We start from the raw sequence: 22,004 nt of genomic DNA on the forward strand, positions 1-22,004 counted from the left end.
GCACCACTGTATATGATGTATATGCTTTCCCCCCTAACATCAGGGTTGGGGAGATGGTGGTATTCATAATCTTAAGCAGGCGACATATTCTTCATGTATCGCATCTTTCCTTAAAGGGGTGCTTTGTGTGAGCCTAATGGTCACTGCACTGAAGTGAGAGCAGCACATCTTTCTCAATACCACCCTTCCTACATAGCCCACTGCTGCTCCATCAAAAAAAGGAACATTTGATTCTATTATTGTAAATCAGCAAATAACCCTTTATCCTCAGCATGCCACTTACAGTGCTCTGCTTTAGTTCATTTATATATAACAGAGGCAAGGAAGGGCCTTTTCAGCTGACAAGTGGGACCCAAGTAAGTAAGAAAAATGGACATGGTATAAGTAATAAATTATCATTATTATTCAATACGATTTACGAAGTTGAAAACAATATTTTCTTTACTATTTTTACTGAATTATTTAATAGTCCTGTACAATATTCACATGGCCTGAACTTGAGGAGCTCCAAAAAGTCCTGGTATTGGTCCCAGAAATCAAGGCAGCACTCAAGTCCTTTTGATTTTCTCTTCACATATAATCTGTATTGAAGTCATATGCATCATCCAGGTCACCAGTCTTCTCTATTTTGAGTTGCTTACCTTCAGAAGGGGGGAAAAATGTTAGTCTGAAATCATCTGCTTGCTCAAGGTGACATTAGTCTTTTGAAATTCATTAATCATAATAAATGTACCTGTAGGTAACTTCCCCAAGTCTGAATTTTTTGCTTTTAGCTCTTCAGAGGTTGTTTTGCCGCTTGCTGTTCTGTTGCTTTCCTGAAACAAGGTGACAGGAATGCAAAATGTCAACATGACAGCACTGACGGTAATTAAACATTTTTCTAAAAGCCAAAGGCACTGCATATTACAGTGGTACCTCTGGTTATGAACGCTTCTGGTTACAAGCTCTGCTAACCCAGAAGTAGCTGCTCCTGGTTGCAAACTTTGCTCCAGGATATGAACGGAAAACTCGCGCCTGAGGCGCGTGAACAGTGGGAGGCCCCAATAGCGAAAGTGTGCCTCAGGACAAGAACAGTTTCAGCTTAAGAACAGACCTCCAGAATGAATTAAGTTCGTAAGCAGAGGTACCACTGAATTTCCAAGAGGAAGCTATTTGCCTGTTTAGGCAACACATGCAAATTCAAAAATAACCTACAAGTGTAGGTTGTATTGTCTTGACAGTGTAAAGACTGAGGCCAAGAATTCCACCCTCTCCACTCTCTGCTGACGACTCTCAAGATATTATTAATCTTAGTCTCACAGATGTACCTCTTCAATATCAGTTTCTATTTCATCCTCCTCTTCATCTTCTCCTTCGGTTAATTCCTCCGCATCTTCACTCGCTTCTATCTTCTCCAGGTCGACTACTTCCTCTGGCAGTTCACTCTCTTCTATTATGCCCTCCGTGAAGCCAAGAGATTGAAAGGCAATGCTGCTTGCCTCATTAGGATATTTGCTACCTGTAAAGGAAATGTCCATTAATGCTATAGGGGCAGAACTCTTGAAAGTGCTTTCCCAAAGGACAAATACTCTGGTCCGATTTCTGCCAAAACGGTTTCACATTTTAAGTGAACTGGGCAGCAGAAAACATCAAAGGTACAAGATGCTCATTTCATTTTCCAGATTTAGCTATATGTAAGCACAGCACACTCAGGAGCATTAAGTTTACATCTCTCGCTATAATCAAGATTCCATGGCACCTAAGACAGTGATGCCACTGTTTGTTTGGATCCACAGAACTCAGTGGCAGCCCCTAAAAACTGAGCCACCTCCCAACTGCATAGCTCTGTCTGGCCACTCATTTTAGAAGCTTGATAAGCTTCAAGAGATGGCTCTTAGGTGTATAAAATAATGCTGCCCACTAAAGAACTAAGTGGCATAACATAGCAAAACAACAATTAACCAACTGCTCTGAAACCCACATCTTGGTACACCAGCATCACCTTTTATGGTACTTTTGTTATCTTCTTCCAGATCCTGAAGATTAAAAGCCTGTTGCGCTGCTGCTACAATTTCACGGGAAAGGTGTGGCGACAGAGTCCATGCTGGAGGAGGCCGTGAATAGTAACTCACTTTGGCCCTAAGAGAGGGGTGGGGAAGAAAATTGTTTACAAAGGATCTAAAAACCAGGAATTTGCCCTATTTATTCAGGAGAAGCAGAGGGCTGGAGAGCTGGCTTTGCACTGTGTAAATTGCATGGGGCTGGCCAGCAGCACCAAGCACTCTGGTGCTGCCTCTCAGGAGTTAACATTTAATTGTACACCCCCAATTTCCCACCTTGTTTCTGGGGCTGTAGCTGACCCCCCCAAAAAGGGGGGGAGGTGGCAACTAGCAGAGAAAAAAGGCACAAGTAGCAGCATTGCAGGGAAGTGCAGAAGTTGGGCAAGGAGGGGTGAGAGAGAGGTTCTCCTTCACCACACCATGTTCTTTTAAGCACAGCACCTACTTCTCAGCAGCAAATCTTTCATGCAGACAAATGAGAACATATTTACCCAGTCCAATCGTACAGAAATAGTTTGGCTGCACTTTCTGTATCAGCAAGACCTCCTTTCTTCAGCATTCCTCTCTTCTGAGCAAGCAGAGTTAAGAACTCCAGAGAGTTTCTGTAGTCTGGGATGTTGTAGTGCAGCATAATCTGAAATAATAATAAAAAGAGAGCCTCATATGTGTACACCAGATTCTCCAACATCACTCGTAAGCCCACGCCTTTTAACAGCAAGAGCAGCATTTTCTTGCTCCAGTTTACATATCTAGACCACGGCAGAAAGCAGAAGTGGGTCAGAACTCCTTAGGAAGCACCATTAAGCACAAAGCAAGATCAGAGTTGGATCTGATGTCTTCACTGTAACAGTAAGACATAACAAATATCCTCATTTCTCACTTGGCTAATACATTGAATCTGTTCAATGATGGGGCATATAAAACTTGAAATTCATATTTTATAACGCAACCAAATTCTCAGTTGTGATCTGTTTAAACTTTTTAAAGATTGCACTTTTAAATAATTACAGTATGTGCTGGGACCTCAAAGTGAAGAGCAGGTAAGGAATAAAGTTAATGAGCATTAACTTGTTGAATCTTATCTGATTTAATCTAAAGAGCCTGACATGATGGGCAAACATAGATGATTCTATCAGTGTGAACTTGATGCTACACAACTGCTGCTGAACCTTGCCAGAAAGCAAACCAACAGCTATTTTATCAACACAATTAATAAAATAGATGGAGAACCTGTGGCACTTTGGGTGCTAGTGGATGTCAATTCCCGTTAGTTCCAGCTAGCATGGCCAATGAACAGGGATGGTGGTAGTTTTAGTCCAACTACACCAGTAGGGCCACTGGTTCCCCATAAGTGCAACAAGTGTGCAAGCTAAACACACCCGAGGCCAATAAATTACTGGGAAACTATACAATAGCGTTACCTGCTGTTTGTTGCAATGCTTCAGAATAGCATCTACTGAACCAACTAAGTTTTCAGCCTCAATGTCTGCAGTACTTCTCAGTGCCAAAGCAAGAGCAGAGCTGGAAGGCGCTGCAATGATACATGGACTATCTAACATCCTGATCTGTTTGTCGATGTGAACTATTTGTAGGCACCTTTAAAAGAACACACACATAATGAGCATTGGGGGGGAGGGGTTATAGAAAAAACAAACTCCAGGAAATATTTGACAAATAAGCAAATCATAAAGCAGGAGTGGAAAAGGTGTGGCGCTCACAAACTCCTATCATTATCAGCCAGCAATGCTGAGGGATGATAGGAGTTGTAGTTCAGCATTGTCTGGAAAACCAAAGGTTCCCCATCCTTGCCATAAAGAATCAAAGCATTAGATCTGGGCTAGATGGGAGTCTTTCCAGAAAACAAAATGTTAAACACTGAAGACAGCACAAATCTGAACGTGTCAGGTTGCAATTACTGGGATATGCATGGTTATTCTCCACTATGTGCCCTTTTACTCTTGATTAAATTCCCATGATCTCTTCTGACAGCCCTGGTCCAATGAAGTCAAAACAACAGGTCTAGTTTCACAACTAGCAAAGCTGACACAATTTAATTAAACATTTTATAGCACTCTGCTGAACAATAAGGAAGATGATATCCATTTGATTGCCAATTTGAAAATGGCTATGCGATGGGAAAACTGAAAATGAAGTATGTCATTGTTAGAATGGTTCCCCACCCCATCCTAACAATACATCGCCCTAATGGGATCTCTTTTGTGTAAATGGAGAGAAGTCGAAACACAGGAGGGATCTTAGTGAAGTTGAATGGCAATGCTTGAAAAACGTTGTACCACGAAAGCAAACTAACTTAGTGAGGCCTCTGACTGGTCCCACGTCGCAGGCATGCACCTCTTTCAGACTATTGATTACGCTGCTTTTCCCTGTGTTAGGAAAACCTGAAGGCCAAGATACAAAATAAAAACAAAGGTGCATTAGTAACCAAATTTGGCATGCTAGGTATTATCTGAAGAGAAAAGTTTTCATTTTCTTGCGAAAGAAATCTGCTTATGCTACCAGACCAGCATTTGCCCAGCGGAGGTGGAACCCCAATCACATAACTTGCACTGCATCACAGCTCTTTTCTTCCCCATCTGTACGATTCACAATTTCCGTGAAGACATTGCTTAAGCTCTTTGTTCCCAGTGAAGTCTAAGTGTGTTCAGCTGCAGTTCCTTGCATGAATCCCTTGCCCTCTCTTCTACCAGTTCTCTCTGCACCCAAATTTGGATTGTAAGTATCTTGGGAAAAGATGACTGTTCATGCTGTTAGTACAAATAATTCTAAGAGCAACCTTCCTTTCCATTCATCAATCCCAGAAGAAATGGCCAGAGCAAGTGTGAGCCAGAACATTTCACACACACTCCCCCCCCCCAAAAAAAAGTGCAGTTGGGAAGATTACATGTAAAGATGGCTCCTTCTTCTTGGTGGAGTGAGTGTCAATAGATCTCTCCCACCCCCATGTGAGATGTTTATTTAGGTGGGATTCCATCCCAAGTTCAAAACACACCCGGGAGTAGAAACGTCATCTTCAAGTTAAATTATCCTCCAGGAAGACTGCTTACTTGGGAGCAATATTGTGGTATATATTCAATCTCCACTTTGTTTTCTTTGCCCACCCTTGCAATATTGCTGAGGGAGCCATGAGGGCCATGGCATGCAGACCGCAAGAGAAATGTTTGTAGGTGGCACTGCCGCCACCTGATTTTTGGCATTGATTTGTTCTCTAAAAATATTTCACCTATAGGCGTGTGAGATACACCCATTTTAAAGCTGCCTGCGGAGCAAGATCAGAGTTGGATCTGAAGTCTTCACAATAATGTAAGACAAAAACATGTATCCTCATTTCTCACTCCAGTGACAACAACAACAGCATGATCTCCAGGATCCTGGGCATGCACATGGTGTTTCGAGCTCATACTGGGGCTTTTCAAGCACATCATTCCCACAGCACATCCCTGAAAGGCTACAGCTAAAGGTAGGGGGCCTTTTTTGAATTGCCACCATGTGATACCACACAGCCACTAAAACTGCTACGGTGCTCAGACAGATTATTACTGCTACCCAAGGAACTCCATGTAGACAAAAAATGGGGCACTTACCCACCACACCAACCTGAATAACTCTCTCTTTAGTTACACTGTGCTCTCGAAGGAGTTTTAGCAGGCACTCACTCCCAAAACATAAGCTGGATCTCGATAAATCAAGATATGCACTACGTCTTTTTGTCTGCTTCTTCTCTTGCTGTAGATTTAAATTAAGATGGGGTACGTCAGCATCAGAGGAAATGATTTCATAAGGCAATGTGTTTAAAACAGGAACACATTTAAAAAACGCAGATCCTGTGCACCAAATGGGGGGAAACACCTTTTTCATACCACCCTTCATCCGAGGATCACTTTACAATATAAAAACACAGAAGCACATACCGCAGTAATAAACAAGAGCAATACCCCTCTAAGTTTAAAAGGCCACAGAATTTTGTAGAGGCCTGGAAGAAGAGGAATGTTTTTGGCTGGGACCTAAAGATATGTAATGAAGGCGCCACGTGAACCTCCCTTGAAGAGAGCATTCCACAATCAGGGGGCCACTGCAGAAAAGGCCCGTTCTCGAGTTGCTGCCCACCAGACTTCTCATGGAGGGCAAACACGAATTTCTATAATAATAATAATAATAATAATAATAATAAAAACAAAAGACAAAAGACCCACCAAAAACAATGGAGTTAAGCTATCCACAACTAATCAAAATCCAGGGCAGTGGGAGCACCATTCCCACACTGATGTATTAATGGGAGCATGTTTGTTGCAGGAAAAGAACAGCCCCAGCGCATGTAAATCTGCATCCACACAGAATTCCCCCACTCACGTCAAGAACACCTACAGGCTAAAGAGTCTCGACCAAGCATACGCATACAGGTAAATATACTGTTGCAACCTGTTAGAATGGAGGGAATGCAGTTTTGTATTAGGAATTTCACTCTCTCTCTCTCTTGCTCCCATAACATTCCATGCAAGCAACACATAGTCCAGCACTGTCGAAAAGAGGGCGGCTGCTCTTACCACAGTTTTGTCTTTTTGCTGCATCGCAGACTTAAAGGCAACGGTTGGCAGTTCCTGGTTTAAATAATCCAGCCATTTCTCCAAGTTCTCTTTCGGTATTAGGTCTGAAAGATAACATCACCACAAACCCCAATGTGCAAAAATTAGGCAGTGATCACAGTGCTGATGATAAAATGGTTTCAAGGAAAGGCAGCTGCGTTAAGTCTGTTCAGTGGATTTGTTAGGTACCGATGCAATGGATGAAGCATATTCCAACCCATGAAAACATGCCACAAGATACTTTGCAAATTCAAAGATGACTGTATCCCATCCCCTTTAGATGTGAGGAACTGCTTTATTTCCCTTGGTTTAGAGGAAAATCCAAATGCTAAAAAAAACCCCAACTCTTTGCTAGATGGCTTTTTTTTTGTCTCCAGCAAAGTACAATAAAATAACTAGATTCAAAGTACTAGATTTAGATTTTGCATGGTACACCTCATTTACCTCTGGCAAGTATTGAGGTACGTATCTTTATCTGCCTCATGAAACTGCCCAGCTGAATCTTAAATAAATGGTAATAATAGGAATATATATAACAAGTTCACTAAAAGCCTTTTAATTAGTCATACCTTGGAAGTTGAACGGAATCCGTTCCAGAAGTCCGTTCAACTTCCAAAATGTTCAGAAACCAAAGCAAGGCTTCTGATTGGCTGCAGGAAGCTCCTGCGGCCAATTGGAAACCCCATCGGACGTTTGGGTTCGAAAGAACATTCGCAAACCGGAACACTCACTTCCGGGTTTGCGGCGATTGGGATCCAAGACGTCTGAGTACCAAGGTGTTCAGGATCCAAGGTACGACTGTATTGATTCTATTGTTGTTTTTGGCAGTTCACACAAAGTAGAAGAGATGGGGGGAAAATAGTCACCCCCCCATTTACGCATGTTTAATTCACATGCGACTGTGCATACGCAAGGCCCAGGAGACCTGAAGAGCCTCAGCAAAGCCCCTCTTTGGGCTGCAGGGAAGGTCTCTTTGAGAACCACAGTGGAGCATTGCTGAGGCTCCCAGCTAACATGTGGGAAAGTGGCTGCTGTGGCTGTTGCTAAAACTACCCTATTGCAACCGGAACAGTGAGCTCAGAGTTGGATCTGACAGTCTTCAGAGGTACATCAGTATCATTTTGTATCTTCCTCATAGCTCACATCCCACTGGAATGTTATTTAACTGGTAGACTGTACAAGTCCGCTAGGTAGTGAAACTTGGATGCTTGGATTTAAGTCAATCCCACCCTACTGATGCCAGATGAAAAGTATCTTGACACCAAACAAAAGCCATTGCTTGCAATATAGCTTATTATTAAACACAGGACATACTTTTAAGTAAACACAAACATTTATTTCCATTCCTAGGCATCACACATTATAATGAAACCACTAATCATTTGGGCTTAACTAAACTAATACGTATTTGTAGGATTAAAAAAAAAGGTTATTTCCACTTACCAATTTTATTTAAAACCAGCAGTATTTTTTTCTCTCCTTCCATCTGACTAACAAGTTGCTCCACCTGTGGGCACCTGCTGCCTAGAGGGTCTCTAGCATCTAAGACTTCCAGCACTACATCAGAAGCTTCAATCACCTAGACAGCAACAGGGGAAAGGTGCACATTCCAGAGTCAAAATCTGCACAGAAATGTTGTCACCATGTGCATTTGTAAGGAGTAGTTAAGATAAGGGCACTTTCTCTACTATAACCGAATCTTAACATCTGTTTGAAAGCAGCCATCTCATTATTTTTAGAAGTGTACAAAACCAATGACATCTTTCTTTGCGATGGTCAAAATACAAAGAGAGAAACACGACCATTTTCAAAACCAGTTGGGAACACTTGGAAAACAGGGCAGTGCTGGTGTCCCCAGTAAAAGAGATGTCACACAGCTGAAATGAAGGCGTTAGGTCCCCTGGATGGTAAATGGCCACAGTGAAAGAGTTTTTCACATGACTGTAAAAAAATTACCTTTTTAAGCTCCTTGCAAAAGAATTTCTGTGACTTTTTCTCTGACTGCCGGTTTGCCTTTGCTTTTTGTTTAGCGGCTGATTTCTAAGATAAAGTAGATACAGATTTGAAAATTTAGTATACAGGAATCTAACATCACTTAGAACCGAAAAACTGATCATCAGGACTTCAATCTTTTAAAGCAACAAGAACACAAAATTACATGACAATTACCGCACTGGTCCAAATATAAGCTGCACCCGCAAATAAGCCACACCTTTAAAATTGAAAGGGGGTGGGGAGAAAAAAAGAGAATACAGTGGTGCCCCGCAAGACGAATGCCTCGGAAGACGAAAAACTCGCAAAACGAAAGAGTTTTCCGTTTTCTGAGCTGCTTCGCAAGACGGATTTCCCTATGGGCTTGCTTCGCAAGACAAAACGTCTTGCGCCTTTTTTTTTTTAAACCGCCAATGCATTCCTATGGGAAACCGTCAATACACATTGGTGCTTCGCAAGACGAAAAAACTCGCAGAACTAATTAATTTCGTCTTGCGGGGCACCACTGTACCTGGGCTGCTCAAGGGGGGGGGGGGAGCCACACCGCTTTGCTGGCGGCGGGCAGGCAGCACACCATTGCCCTGCACTCCCAGGCTGTTTCCTGGTGGGGACGGAGCCCACCATTTGCTGGCAGCGTAAGGTCATGAATATAACTAACTTTTCACGGTCAGATTTTTGTGGGGGGTGGGGTGGGGGAGAAAGGGTGCAGCTTATATTCAGGCCAATATGGTAAGTGCTCTGTGCAAGTATTTGGAAGAGACTCCTTTCAGCCCTACAAAACATCATAATAGGAATGGGGGGGGGGATTAAAATTTATAAATAAATCCCCAAGGATTATCCTACATTTCGGGGAAACATTCAGTTGGATCTGTCTGAATGAAACTAACTTCTGCTCATGCAATAGGACTTCTTTTTCCTTCCCTCCTCCTGGGGCCTCCCCCATCTACTCTGTATCAAAGCATACCATGGAGGGTGTGCTTGTGATGGCACACAACTGGAAGGCTCTGGATGGATTTGGCATCTGGCCATTTTAGGCAAGTGGAGGGAAATGTTGCCAAACCGGAAAGCAAGGGAACTGCAGAATCCTCAACTGGAACAGATGTTTGGCACAGTATTGGGATGCCATTATTCCAAATGTCACAAATGAATTTTTTCATGTTCCGTGGAGTATTTCTGATCTAAGTGAAATGCGTACCTTTTCAGAAAGCTTTACTTTAGCAGCGTCCTTTTTATTAGCTTCTTGTTTGCGTTTCTTTTCTAGCTCCTTTTGCCGATCAAGCTTCTGTTGTTTCTTTAGCTCTTCACGCTGCTCGCATGCACAAACACACAAAGGCACCAAGTTATATGCAGGATCTCCTACTGTATTCAGAAAAACACCACAGCTACCCAGAATTCGACTGTGTTTTGTGTTGCAAATACCACCTTATAACCTTGAAAATGAAGCATATTAATAAAGGACAGCAGGAGAACACCATGTCAGTGCTGAACCAGTTGCTAAGTTCCACTTTCCTTCTGCTTGAGAGTTTGTGAAGTCACATAGAAGCAAATGCCGAAGCGTTTCAACACACTGTGCTGAAAGTGCAGCAGAAATGCCAGTGCAGCATCCCAGGTTAATTACTCAAATTAGAATATTAACCACAAATGTTGCTGAACTGACTAAACACAGTAAGAAATCAAAGCCACCAAGTACTATGTAGGTCAGAAGTGGGGAATCTGTTTTAGCCCAACCTCTGCATGGTGTCTTCGTACAGTAGGATAGTTCATACAGATACCTCTTAATGCCCAGAAAAGAGAGGCATTCTCAGAGTTCAAGGACACATCCCAGCCAGGCAAAAACACTAGGGGTATGAAACAGGGCTTGTCAGGGAAGTGGCCTGGGAAGTTTTCCAAGAGCTGGACAGAGAGGCCTGGAGGCCAGAATTTGTCCCCTGGACCCAAGGCTCTCCATCCTGTTACAGGTGAACCACTGACTGCTGAAAGTAGACAGTGATTCACCACAGAGTTCCATGACAATATGCCATGAATATGCAAATTGTTTTACCCTTTGTTTCCTTTGTTCTGCTTCCCGAAGAACCTGCTCCTTGAAAGGTGCTGCATTGGGAACTCCTAAATCTTTCTTTGGCTTTTTGTGTCCACGTTTCTTGGCTTCCTTCCTGACTTTTCTGTTGTGTTCTCGCACCTGTAACCAACAATGGGCAGATTTTGCTATTAAAAGATGCTAACGTTTGTTCACTGTAGCTGTTCACCCATATAGATTTTTCATTACACTGTGACCTGTGTTTTGTATACAGGTAACTCACAACTTACATGCATTTAGCTTTATACACTTGGTTAATAATTAATAATAATAATAATAATAATAATAATAATAATACAAGCAGGTGTTCAGGAAAAAGACTCCTGCAGCCAACCAGAAACTGCGTTGGACATTCGGGTTCCAAAGAACGTTCACAAACCGGAACACTCACTTCCAGGGCTGCGGCGTTCAGGAGGCAAAACGTTTGACTCGCAAGGCGTTCAAGATTCAAGGTACGACTGTAGTAGATTGCACACTGCTGAGCAACTTACCTTTTTCTGTATTTTAAACCGTTTGTGGCAGGTCATACGCTTACTAGCTTTCTTCAACTCTGAAATATAAAAAGTCCAAAGGTAAATAAATGCCTGCAGATCCAAGCCACCAATAACGGGTTAAATGAATGCCGCAACCTTCTCCTCCACAAATATGATCCGAAACACTATAAAATATACACAATACAGTATAAAATCATACCACTTATAGACAGCAGGTGGAGGATTACATTTCTAACACCACCTTCCCAAAAAATAATTCCAAATATGAAACCAGCATACCAGGCAAAGGGCTGTTCTTTCCCGGTATGCAATTCTATCCACAAGTTTTGTTTTTAACGTGGAAGGGCATTCAGAAGTGGCATCTCCACCTGCAGCCTTAAGTATATACTCAGTGTTCTGTGCTGCATGTGTAGCACAGCCTTAGATTGCACTATAGGAGCAAAAATTAAAGGCTTCAACCTCCATTGCCATATCCATCGCATCCTCAGAAACTGCTTTGTTATGACCCAACACTACCAGTATTGATTCAACCCTATGCCAATCTCTATAGTGTTCAATGAAACATGCTTTATAAGGCAGGCATAGGCAAACTCCGGCCCTCCCGCTGTTTAGGACTACAATTTCCACCATCCCTACCTAACAGGACCAGTGGTCAGGGATAATGGGAATTGTAGTCCCAAACATCTGGAGGGCCGGAGTTTGCCTGTGCCTGTTCTAAGGGCATTGGAAGCTTCCAAAGAAATAGTGTACAATCAGGTGTGCCAGGCCTGGGGGGGGGGGGGGGCGCGGGGGTCTTCTACTAATGGAAAAAGAATATAATATAATCATACAATGAAATGAGTCAGTACATATGCAGAAGAGCAGAGACATCTGCCTAATAGCGTCAGCCTTCCTCAACCTTGGGTCCCTAGATATTGTTGAACTACAAATCCCAACATCCCTGACCGACTGCCATGCTGGCTGGAGATGATGGAAGTTATAATCTAACAACATCTGCAGACCCCAGCCTAGGAAAGGCTGATATACCTAGGTAGAGTTAAACAACCTGCAGGCTAATGAAAGGGTCCTCCATCTCTAGAACTTACCTCCTGGAAGCTGTGTTTATGGCTATAGCCTCTGCTGCGCATGTTTACTCAGATGCTAAGTTTGGTTGATTTCATTGGGAGTTAAAGTGTGCAAAGGACTGCAGGCTAAACATACACTGAAGTAAAAGCAGGAAAGGTGTTTGGATGGTACATGCCCATGATTTTGAAATCCTTGCATGGGAAGGTTTTGTCCTTCACTATTCAGCTTCTTGCTATTGAGAACCTTTCCGGGTTTACAAGCATACATTTTAAACAGCCGGAAGTCTTCGCCAAAAGTGGAAAGACAGATAAGCCCTCCCTCTCTTACAGATTAAGAGCAAAGACAGACGGGCAAGTTCATCTTCAGTAGCAGCCACAATTTGCCATGTCTTTAGGATTGTTATAAGGGAACCCTATAGCCTCCAAATTTTGCAGCCTTCAACTCTCATTAACTCCAGCCAGTGTAAGTAGGCCAAAAATTCTCTGAAGAACCCCCCTTCTGCTGAATAGTAATCAAAAGAGCACAAGCAGGGCTCACTCACAGATGCTGAATGAGATATCAGTTGCCCCCTTCTGCCCAGTCTTGCCCAAACACCTGGGGGGGGGGGGTTCGGTGCTCTATATAGGGGAGCATCAACAGTCCGTTTTGAAAGGGCAAAACTTAGCAGTGAGTGAGACTTCAGACGGCAAAAAAGACACGGAAAGATTGGGAGCAAGGGGGGGGGTAAACACAGTGAGACCAAAACATTACAAGAAAAACGGGCAAGCATGCTAAAAAATGGGAAGCATACTAAGGAGAAGCAAGGGAACAGCAAAGGGGCTCCTCTTCACGTTGCTTGACCTTTTAATGGAAGGCCAAAAGCGGGTTTAGGGGTTTGCAGAGGCCCGAGCAAAAGGCTGGGCGCATCAGTGCTTTAAAAATAAATGTTTAGGGGCACTCTTATTCTCCTACTCATATTGAAATACTGGCCCTCAATGAGGCCAAACTTAGATTCACAAAATGTTCAGGGGTCTGAAAAACCACTGGGCGCAGTTCTCAAATCCCGCTGGCGAGTTTCGCCGCGCGGGCACGTGGCCTGTCACTGTAGGCGGAGATCGCGCGGGGCTGGATGGACCTTTGGCCTGATCCAGGCAGGCCTTTTCTGTGTTAGGAAACCTAAGTTCCTGAGTTAGACCCAGAAGCACCTCTCCAATACAGGAAGCACCTCGCGTCCTGAAACCCCCGAAGCCGCGGCCGAAGAGCCCAGGCCACTTTCCCGCCTCCATGGAGGCCGCGATTCGCAAGAGGGGCTGCAAAGAAGTGGCCCGCAAGGCGCACGTTGGCCTGGCCGCCTACGGGAGAGGCAGCGAGGCGACCTTTCCACCTCCAGCCCGCAGCCCTTGAGCAGCGGCAGAAGCAGCAGCCGACCCTCTCCCCCCGTCCTCTCCCCAGCAGCGCTTACTGGGTCGCCTCATGGCTGCCTCGCAGGAGCTGCTCCTCGCTCGTCTCCTTCCTCCGCCTCGTTTGCCCGCCGCTCCACGTGGAAAGGAGAAAAACCCGAGGCTCGGCCGTAAAGCGCCGCCCGCTCTCTTCCCCCCTCCCTGTCGCGCTCCCGGCCTGCGCTTGGCGGCCGAGGCTGGCTGCTTTTGCGACAGCGGCGGGCTCCCCTGCGAGCGAGCGAGCGAGGCTGAGCGGCAACAGTGGCGGCGACGCCGACAGCGCGGGGGGCCGTGGCGGCGACGGGGGCTGAGCGCGGCCGCGGCTGCAGGAGGCGGGGGAGCAGCGGCAGCGGCGGCGGCGGCTGGGTAAGGCGAGGCGGCGGGCGAGCGAGGCGGCGCTGAGCAGGGCGCTCGCGGGGAGGGCAGGGCAGGCAGGAGGCCGCGGCGGGTTTCCCTTTGTGTGGCTGCGGAGCTGCTGGCGGGTCGCTTTCGCCCCCGACCCCCTGCCCGCCCTGCCCCACCGCCTCCTCATTTCCCCCTTCGCCCACCCACCCGCTCGCTCCCCACACGCATCCCCATCCGCTCCCCAAATGGAACAAGAGCTTGGCCCTCGGGAGACCCTGAATGAACTCCTCTTGACTTCCTAGCCCTCTTTCCCCCCACTCTGAATTCACACGCCTCTCTCACACGCGACATCACTTTGCTTGTTTCTTGTTCGCAGCTGGTTTTCCTTCTCCTCTTAAACCTTACCCCCTCCCCATCCGCCCCCATTTATATATCGGCTTGGTTTGTTTTGTTTTCCTTCAACTGCGATTTTGGAAAACTTTTAATTTTTCCCTCTCGGAATTGCAAGCATGAACTTCCGCGTGTGAGAAAATGATCTGAAGTTTTCACAGTGGTACGGGAGCAGGACGCACTGCACTTGTCAAAAGCGACACGGGCTCTTCTCTGAGAGATCTACCCCGCCTTGAATTTTAAGCATATGGAGGTGGCCGGCCCCCCATTTCCCATATTAATACCGTCTAGAAAAATAAAGTTAGTACTTAGGGCGGTCACTGCATGTCCTTTAAGACCATGACTTAAAGCGTAAAGTGGAGTTATTCTCCTTTCTTAAGAGTTCCACTGTTGAGAAAGTGACAACCAGGATGAATGAAAAATGTAGGAATTGTGCACATGGTACTTCAGCAAATATAGATAGTGCTACTATCTGATATAAAGGCTATTGCATTTCTAAGAGCGGGTTTTCTGTGTTTAAATTTCAGAAAGGCTTACATTTAGGTGGAACATATATTTTAGAAAGATATAAAATACAGTGTTTCCTACATAAGAAGTGCTATGTCTCTCATTGCTAGGGAAGCATTCCTTGGTGCATTTGTTTGAAACAAACTGCAAAAGCCTTAAGAGGCTACTATCAGGTGGTATTTCCATATATTGTGTAATTTATTGACAAAATCTGAAATGGGCTGGATCTCTTGTTGACAGCCTGGGCTGGCAGGCTGCTGAAAACATTCTTGCTTAGACAAGCCTACCCAGATGATTAGAAAGCTGATATAAATTTTAATCTGTTTTAGTATTTTAACTTTTGATATGGTTTAAACTATTGTTGTATAATTTTATTATTTTATCTTTTTGTAAGTCACTATGAGGGTTTTTTTGTTTTTGTTTTCTTTCCCTAACACTCTTTTTTTTCTGCTGAAGATTTTCATCCCTTAGCTATCTGCAGGTAGGTGTGAAAGTTAAGCAAGAAAATGACACAAAGGAAAGAATTTCTCCCAGCCTGATCTGGGTCGGGTCATTCCAATTTGGGTTAGGGAAGTGGACACATCTGCTTTGGGTTAAAAAAAAACGTGGGGAATTCTAAAAAAGGGGTACATTGATGTATCATAGGGATACAGAGCAAGCTGCACATAGACTGTCTTATAATAATCCTATATTCAGTTTACCAGTTCACAGTAGGAAGATACATATTACCAGGAAAACACTGTAGATGATTCACAAAATTAATGGTGGTATTCAAAGCAACACTAAGGGAAACGTTTCATCAGTGCTTGGATTTCTCCTTGTGTGACAGAACATTGTCTTGCTCTTCTCCTTAGAGGCCCTCTAAATCTGTTCTGGAGGTTTCAACAACACTCTAGAACATAATTTGAGGTGGGGTAGATGGAGAAGTGGGGGAAACCCCATTTAATACTGCCCTAAGTTTCCAATCTTGAACTCTACTTAGAGAATCAGGTTTCAGTTCTCTCTACTCATTGATTGCTACTTCTGATTAAGTAGGTATAGGATTAAACTGAAAGTCCCATTTAAATTTGTGTGATGAACTTCTGAAAAAACATAGATGGGATTATGCTGTGTGATGGTAAATAGCATTCCTGACTACTGCTGCCCTCCAGAAAACCAGGAGCAAAACAGGTCCTGGAGTACCTCTATACTGCATACCTGCTCTCTCAGGAGGTGTGATACAACAGGTAAATCCCAGATCATTTGGATCTTCAAGCATCAGTTCCTCTGGGTTCATTTCATTTGTCAGTATCAGTCTATAACTTCATCTGAGCATTGGCTCATGGAATCCACACCTGGCTTGGATGTACAAAGTTGGGTGTTGCCAATATAGTAATGATTCAGAACTATGAGTGATATGTCTTAGCACTCCATATATATGCTAAGTGGTTGATATGTAGGCGTGTTTGTATAGTTTTTGCATTTTCAAAATAAATACAATTATTGACCTTGTAATAAAACATAGATGCATGTTTCTGATGATGAGGACAGTACTAGACTTTTCTGTTTTTGATCACACTATGCTGTGGATACCAATCAACATATTCTTTATAATGAAGTATTTAAACATATTTAAACTATTATGATTTGTGAACTGCTTATGCTATATGGGCAGTGAATCCCATACAATTATAGCCTCATTCTTGGAATTACGTGACTTGATTATTGCAGTTCTGCCCTATGAAAAACAATAGAAGTTTTAAGATCGTAATCTAATACTGCGCATGGGGAGTTTCACTTGCTCAACAGGAGTTCCTCTTTCTCTTCTCTCATTTGAGTGCCTTCCAGATTTGCTCTTGAGGATCCCCCAACCCTCTTGCTCAAATTTTGAAGGGGGGCCTGCAAGAGAGAGGAGGGGGGAGTTCCATGGTGCTAGTGGAAGTCTGTTGCGATATTGGAACAGTGGCATTGAATATGACCCTTCCAGTTTTCGTCGGAATAGGACTGCACCCTTTGTTTACATGTTAAAAGAATGCACTTTCAGTTCTGAGCTTAAAATAGGGCTCAGGAACCCATGTACCTCCAAATGTTGTTGAACTTGAATTTGTAGGTATGATGGGATTTGTAGTGCAACAGTATCTAGAGGGTCACAGTTTCCCCAGCCCTGGAATGTTATGTAAATGGGGTCTTTGTGAAATGGCAGTGGCCTAATATACCGGTAGCTACTGCATTTTCTCTGTTTTGCGTATATCTTTCCTTAACCATTCTTCTTGATTCCTTAATTTACCTATTCTTCCCTTTGTTTTCCCTTTGTTTTTCTTTCCTTTTGTTGTCTTCTCTTTCAGTTTTGCCTGTACTAATACAACTGCTGAATTGGTGCTTTAAGGATTTGCCTTTTCTCAGTTTCTTTACTTGCCTGTCAGACATAATGAGGAGACTGGCTTTTCGTGGTGCTGGTTGTACTCTGGTAAATCTGGTAATTTACTGCTAATGTGTGTGCCATTTTGTCTCTTTCACACATCTCAGGCATTTTTGTTTCATATTTGGCATGACAGATCATACTTGTTCATTTACCTCGTTCATGAGTTTTTAATTAATCTGGCTCTCAGGGGGGGGAAATGCAAATATTTAACAAAATTACTCTAGACTAGTGATCATGAGCAGTATCCAACTAAGTTCTTATTAGAGTAGACTCACTGGGAGAAATTCAGCATTGTGCTGCAGCAATAGTTCTCTCAATGCAAGTCTTTCTACTTGCCAGATAGAACAGTCCCCCTCTCCCTACACACTTTTCTGGGGGTTCTCCCAATTACCCCAAAACAAATTTCTGGTGGAAGAGACAGAGGCCCAGTGTGCTAATGGAAGGCCTGGTGTGGGCTTTTGCTAATGGCACTTGTTAGTTGAACCCTGTCCATTGAAACTAATGGACACAAGTTAGTCATGCCTATCAATTTCAATGGATCTACTCTGAGTAGGACTAACTGTGGCTAGAGCCCAATCTTTTTTTCTTTTCTTTTTTAAAAAGGAGTGGCCAATGTAGTTAGGGTGGTGTTGTAGGTCTGATTGTGTGGTTTATTTTGTATTAGTTACCACTTTGGAAATGAGTTAGATTTTATTTTATTTTATTTTTCATTTCCAAAATTAGTGATTAGAGTTAGAATAGCACTGTGCATTGAGAGTGCTGCTATTTGTTTTTTAATGAATGAATATGGAATAATGATTCTGGATGCTTTGTTGATTGCTCGTTTAAGGCTGGATTTGGTATTTTATGGAGCATCAAAACAGCATTGTATATGTTGCAGAAGTAAAAGCATTGGGTTAAGTTCATTGTAGTCTGAATGATTTTCATGTTATCTGTTCTTCAGACTCTTTGAACAGTCCAGGGAAATTAGTTCTATATGCATTGTGTCTGCAGTTTGATCAAAAGACTACAAAAGAATAGTTGAATAGATTTTGCTTTCTTTAAACATGGAGGTTGCTCCTTCTGATTCAACTGCACATTCTTCATGTTAACCATTAATACTCTTGGAAAAAGTAGTTGTTTTAGCATTTGGAGGAAGTTAAGAAGGAAATGTGTATGGATAGACCCTTCCAACATTGTTTTCAACATCAGGCCACAATGCTTCTATTTTTAAAAACCTTGTCTGTTAGACAGATTTGTGGAGGATAAGGCTAGCCATGCCCACAAGTCCTGAAGGCATATTATTTTCAGTATTGGAGGCAGTAAATAGGCCTTTGAATTTCTGTTGCTGGTGATCAGAAGTGGGATAGTGTTACTGTGCTCATCTCCCGCTTTGTCTGGTTGGCCAATGTGAGAACAAAATTCTGCACTAAATAGGCAGGGTTCTCCTGACTGGTGCACTCTCCAGAAAACTTCCATTTGACGTGGCTTTCTGTGGCATGTCTGACATAATTATTCCAATCCAGAGAAAGTTAGTAATACTTGTCAGCACAATCATAACCATGTCTTCTCAGAAGTACTGTATGTTCTGTTGAATCCAGTGGGTCTTAATCAGTGTTAGAAATCCCCCAGGCCTGGGTCCAGTTCCAACCACATGGAGATCTCTGGATAACCAGGTTGGTGACTGACATCTCCATCTGGCTAGCTTCTCTAGCTTTCTTAAGCAGGTAAGCATAAGAGATTATTTATGGCATTTTTATCCCACCCTTTTCTCCAAGGAGTACATGGTTCACCTCTCTCCTCAGTCAGTCTCTACAACGACCCTGTGAGGTAGGTTAAGAGGCTGTGACTGGCCCAAGGTTATCCAGTGAACTTCATGACTGAGTGGGGATTTGAACCCTGATTTCCCAGGGCCAACACACTAACCACTACACCACACCGCTTCTGCTTTTGCTAAGGGACAGCTATATAAATTAAGTAGGTAAATAAGCATAGGGAAAGCAAAATGTCACTTAGAGAAGGATCTGAAATATTTTCCTTGAAGCTTGAATTTGTTTTATTCTGGATTGGTTTTCCCCCTGGATTGTTTTATTGGATGTTTTGATGTGTTGTAAAACACTTTGAGAGTCTTTCTTTAAAATATAAAGTAGTATAGAAATGAAATTAATAACAACAGCAGCAGCAACAACAACAAATCCCACCGTAAAAAAGGTGCCTAGCTATTCTGTTGTAGCGACTGTAACCCAGGTTTAACGTGCCATTTAGCAATTAGCTGATATATCTGAGTTGGTCTTAATCCCAGGTAAACAGGATTAGAATTGCAGCCTAAATCTTGTTGAAATCAATAGTGTGAGATAATTATAACTCACTTGTCCTCTGTTGATTTTATAGGGTCTTAAGTGCTTTGTCTAGATCAGGACTTATTTGAGAAATAGTCTTGAGGGATGGGTTACATGTTGTTTGGGCTTACCTTGGTAAGACCTCCTTTTTCCTGCAGTAACATTTAGAAGTTCTTACTATGTGACACATTCTCACGTTTCTCTATCCCAAGTCCATATAACTGACTACATCTGGTAGGTGAGGGAAACGTGCCGTTTGATGTGGTTTCGTGTGGTAAGCGCTTTAGACATTACTGAAAGGATGGGAAAGGCCATGGGGATGCAGTTTGGGTGTAGTATGTCATCTTATTCTCCGTTATTCCACTACCACTAACTAAAGTAACATTACTGGTGATTTTGAATAATATTTTCTTTTCAAGATCTTGAGAGAGCTTTTTGTAAGTACTAGATTAGTTTAGATCAGGCACATCCAACTCCAAAGAGACTGCGATCTACTCCCACTATAAAAAAACTGGCCGTGATCTACCCTTTGTCATTGCCAAGATTTGAACTTTTTTGCGGAGGGAGGTCAGAGTTGTTAAGTTTTGGGGGGGGGGTCAGGAGAACCACAGAAACCACATCAATTGGTCCCGCGTTTGACCTGGAACATCCTGCCCCCCATTGAACAGTAGATCGTGATTGACCTGTTGCACATTCCAGGTTTACATAATGGATTACCGTATTTTTCGCTCTATAGGACGCACTTTTTCCCCTTCAAAAATGAAGGGGAAATGTGTGTGCGTCCTTTGGAGCGAAGACGCCATAGCCCCGCGACCCTCTCCCGGCTGGAGAGGTGACGCGCGCCTATAGCAGGAGTCTCTATAGGCGCGCGTCACCTCTCCAGCCGGGAGAGAGCGCGCGGGGCTAAAGCGGGCTTTTGCGAGAGGTGAGGGAATTCCCCCACCTCCCAGGAAAGCCAAGAGAAGCCGTGCAGCCCTTTTAAAGTGCTCACGGCTTCTGCCGGTTTTGCGGGAGGTGGGGGAATTCCCCTACTCCCCAGGAAAGCCAGGAGAAGCCATGATCTCTTTAAAGGGGTTGTGTGGCTTCTGCGGGCTTTTGGGAGAGGTGAGGGAATCCCCCCACCTCCCAGTAAAGCCAGGAAAGCCCTGTGCAGCGTCTCCGGCAAGGAGAGGCTGCACGGGGCTAAAGGGGAAGCCATCCCGCTCTCTGCCTTGGCTTCCTCCATAGCTGCGCGCAACCCCTCCGGCAAGGAGAGGCTGCACGGGGCTATGGATTCTTTAGCCCCACGCAGCCTCTCCCGGGAGGGAGAAGCTGCACGGGGCTAAATGGGAAGCCAAAACAGCCTTGGCTTCCTCCATAGCTGCGCGCAACCCCTCCGGCAAGGAGAGGCTGCACGGGGCTATGGATTCTTTAGCCCCACGCAGCCTCTCCCGGGAGGGAGAAGCTGCACGGGGCTAAATGGGAAGCCAAAACAGCCTTGGCTTCCTCCATAGCTGCGCGCAACCCCTCCGGCAAGGAGAGGCTGCACGGGGCTATGGATTCTTTAGCCCCACGCAGCCTCTCCCGGGAGGGAGAAGCTGCACGGGGCTAAATGGGAAGCCAAAACAGCCTTGGCTTCCTCCATAGCTGCGCGCAACCCCTCCGGCAAGAAGAGGCTGCACGGGGCTATGGATTCTTTAGCCCCACGCAGCCTCTCCCGGGAGGGAGAAGCTGCACGGGGCTAAATGGGAAGCCAAAACAGCCTTGGCTTCCTCCATAGCTGCGCGCAACCCCTCCGGCAAGGAGAGGCTGCATGGGGCTATGGATTCTTTAGCCCTGCGCAGCGTCTCCTGGCAAGGAGAGGTTGCGCTGGGCTAAAGAAGAAGCCAAAACACCGAGCGGGATCCATCCTGCTCTCTGCCTTGGCTTCCTCCATAGCCACGCGCACCCCCTCCGGCAGGGAGAGGTTGTGCGCAGCCTGTACGCTGCTCTTTGGTGCTGGGGGGCGGGAAATATTTTTTTTCTTGATTTCCCCCCCTAAAAACTGGGTGCGCCCTATGGTCCGGTGCGCCCTATGGTGCGAAAAATACGGTATGTCCAACCCTCCAGAACAGATTTAGGCAGAGGGAGGGTGCAGGAGATTGGAGAGGAGGGTGACATTGTTGGATGTCACTCAGTATTTTTTAAATTCATTGTCATGTACTGTGGTCAGAGACACCCGCTTGGACCTGCAAAAATAGATTAATTGCTCCTGCCAGATTGAGATGGTGTCTAGTGACTCACAAACTAGTGTATATTCACTTTACAGTCAGATTATTATTATTTTAAAAAAATGTCTAAACAGAATTGGGCTATAATGTAGTTGTTTAGAAAAAAAT

The 22,004-nt window shown here is 44.2% G+C and overlaps 2 protein-coding genes across 31 annotated transcripts in view; one reads left to right on the forward strand and one right to left on the reverse strand.

The window, feature by feature from the left end:
- Positions 1-435: 435 nt before the first annotated feature.
- Positions 436-13,827, reverse strand: GNL3 (G protein nucleolar 3). Its single transcript, XM_083429441.1, has 15 exons — positions 13,710-13,827; positions 11,201-11,259; positions 10,674-10,811; positions 9,828-9,938; positions 8,597-8,680; positions 8,084-8,219; positions 6,602-6,705; positions 5,642-5,783; positions 4,351-4,438; positions 3,461-3,635; positions 2,531-2,673; positions 1,982-2,118; positions 1,308-1,498; positions 734-815; positions 436-641 (listed from the first exon to the last, which is right to left on the reverse strand). The coding sequence occupies exons 1-15, from the start codon at positions 13,720-13,722 to the stop codon at positions 571-573; spliced, it is 1,674 nt and encodes a 557-aa protein (XP_083285567.1). The 5' UTR covers positions 13,723-13,827; the 3' UTR covers positions 436-570.
- Positions 13,828-13,861: 34 nt separating this feature from the next.
- The window catches only part of PBRM1 (polybromo 1), a 56,960-nt gene continuing 48,817 nt past the window's right edge, over positions 13,862-22,004 (forward strand). For 14 of the 30 annotated variants that reach the window (XM_083429286.1, XM_083429314.1, XM_083429315.1 and 11 more), the window contains exon 1: positions 17,253-17,383. In XM_083429286.1, the coding sequence (XP_083285412.1) occupies positions 17,336-17,383 (48 nt within the window). In that variant the 5' untranslated portion in view covers positions 17,253-17,335. Of the gene's footprint in view, positions 14,053-17,252; positions 17,384-22,004 lie in introns of those variants that run through there. The other 16 variants (XM_083429292.1, XM_083429293.1, XM_083429310.1 and 13 more) reach the window with 8 other exon arrangements.

The sequence above is a fragment of the Podarcis tiliguerta genome, assembly GCF_965153285.1.
Source record: "Podarcis tiliguerta genome assembly, chromosome: 2".
Classification (NCBI taxonomy): Eukaryota; Metazoa; Chordata; class Lepidosauria; order Squamata; family Lacertidae; genus Podarcis; species Podarcis tiliguerta.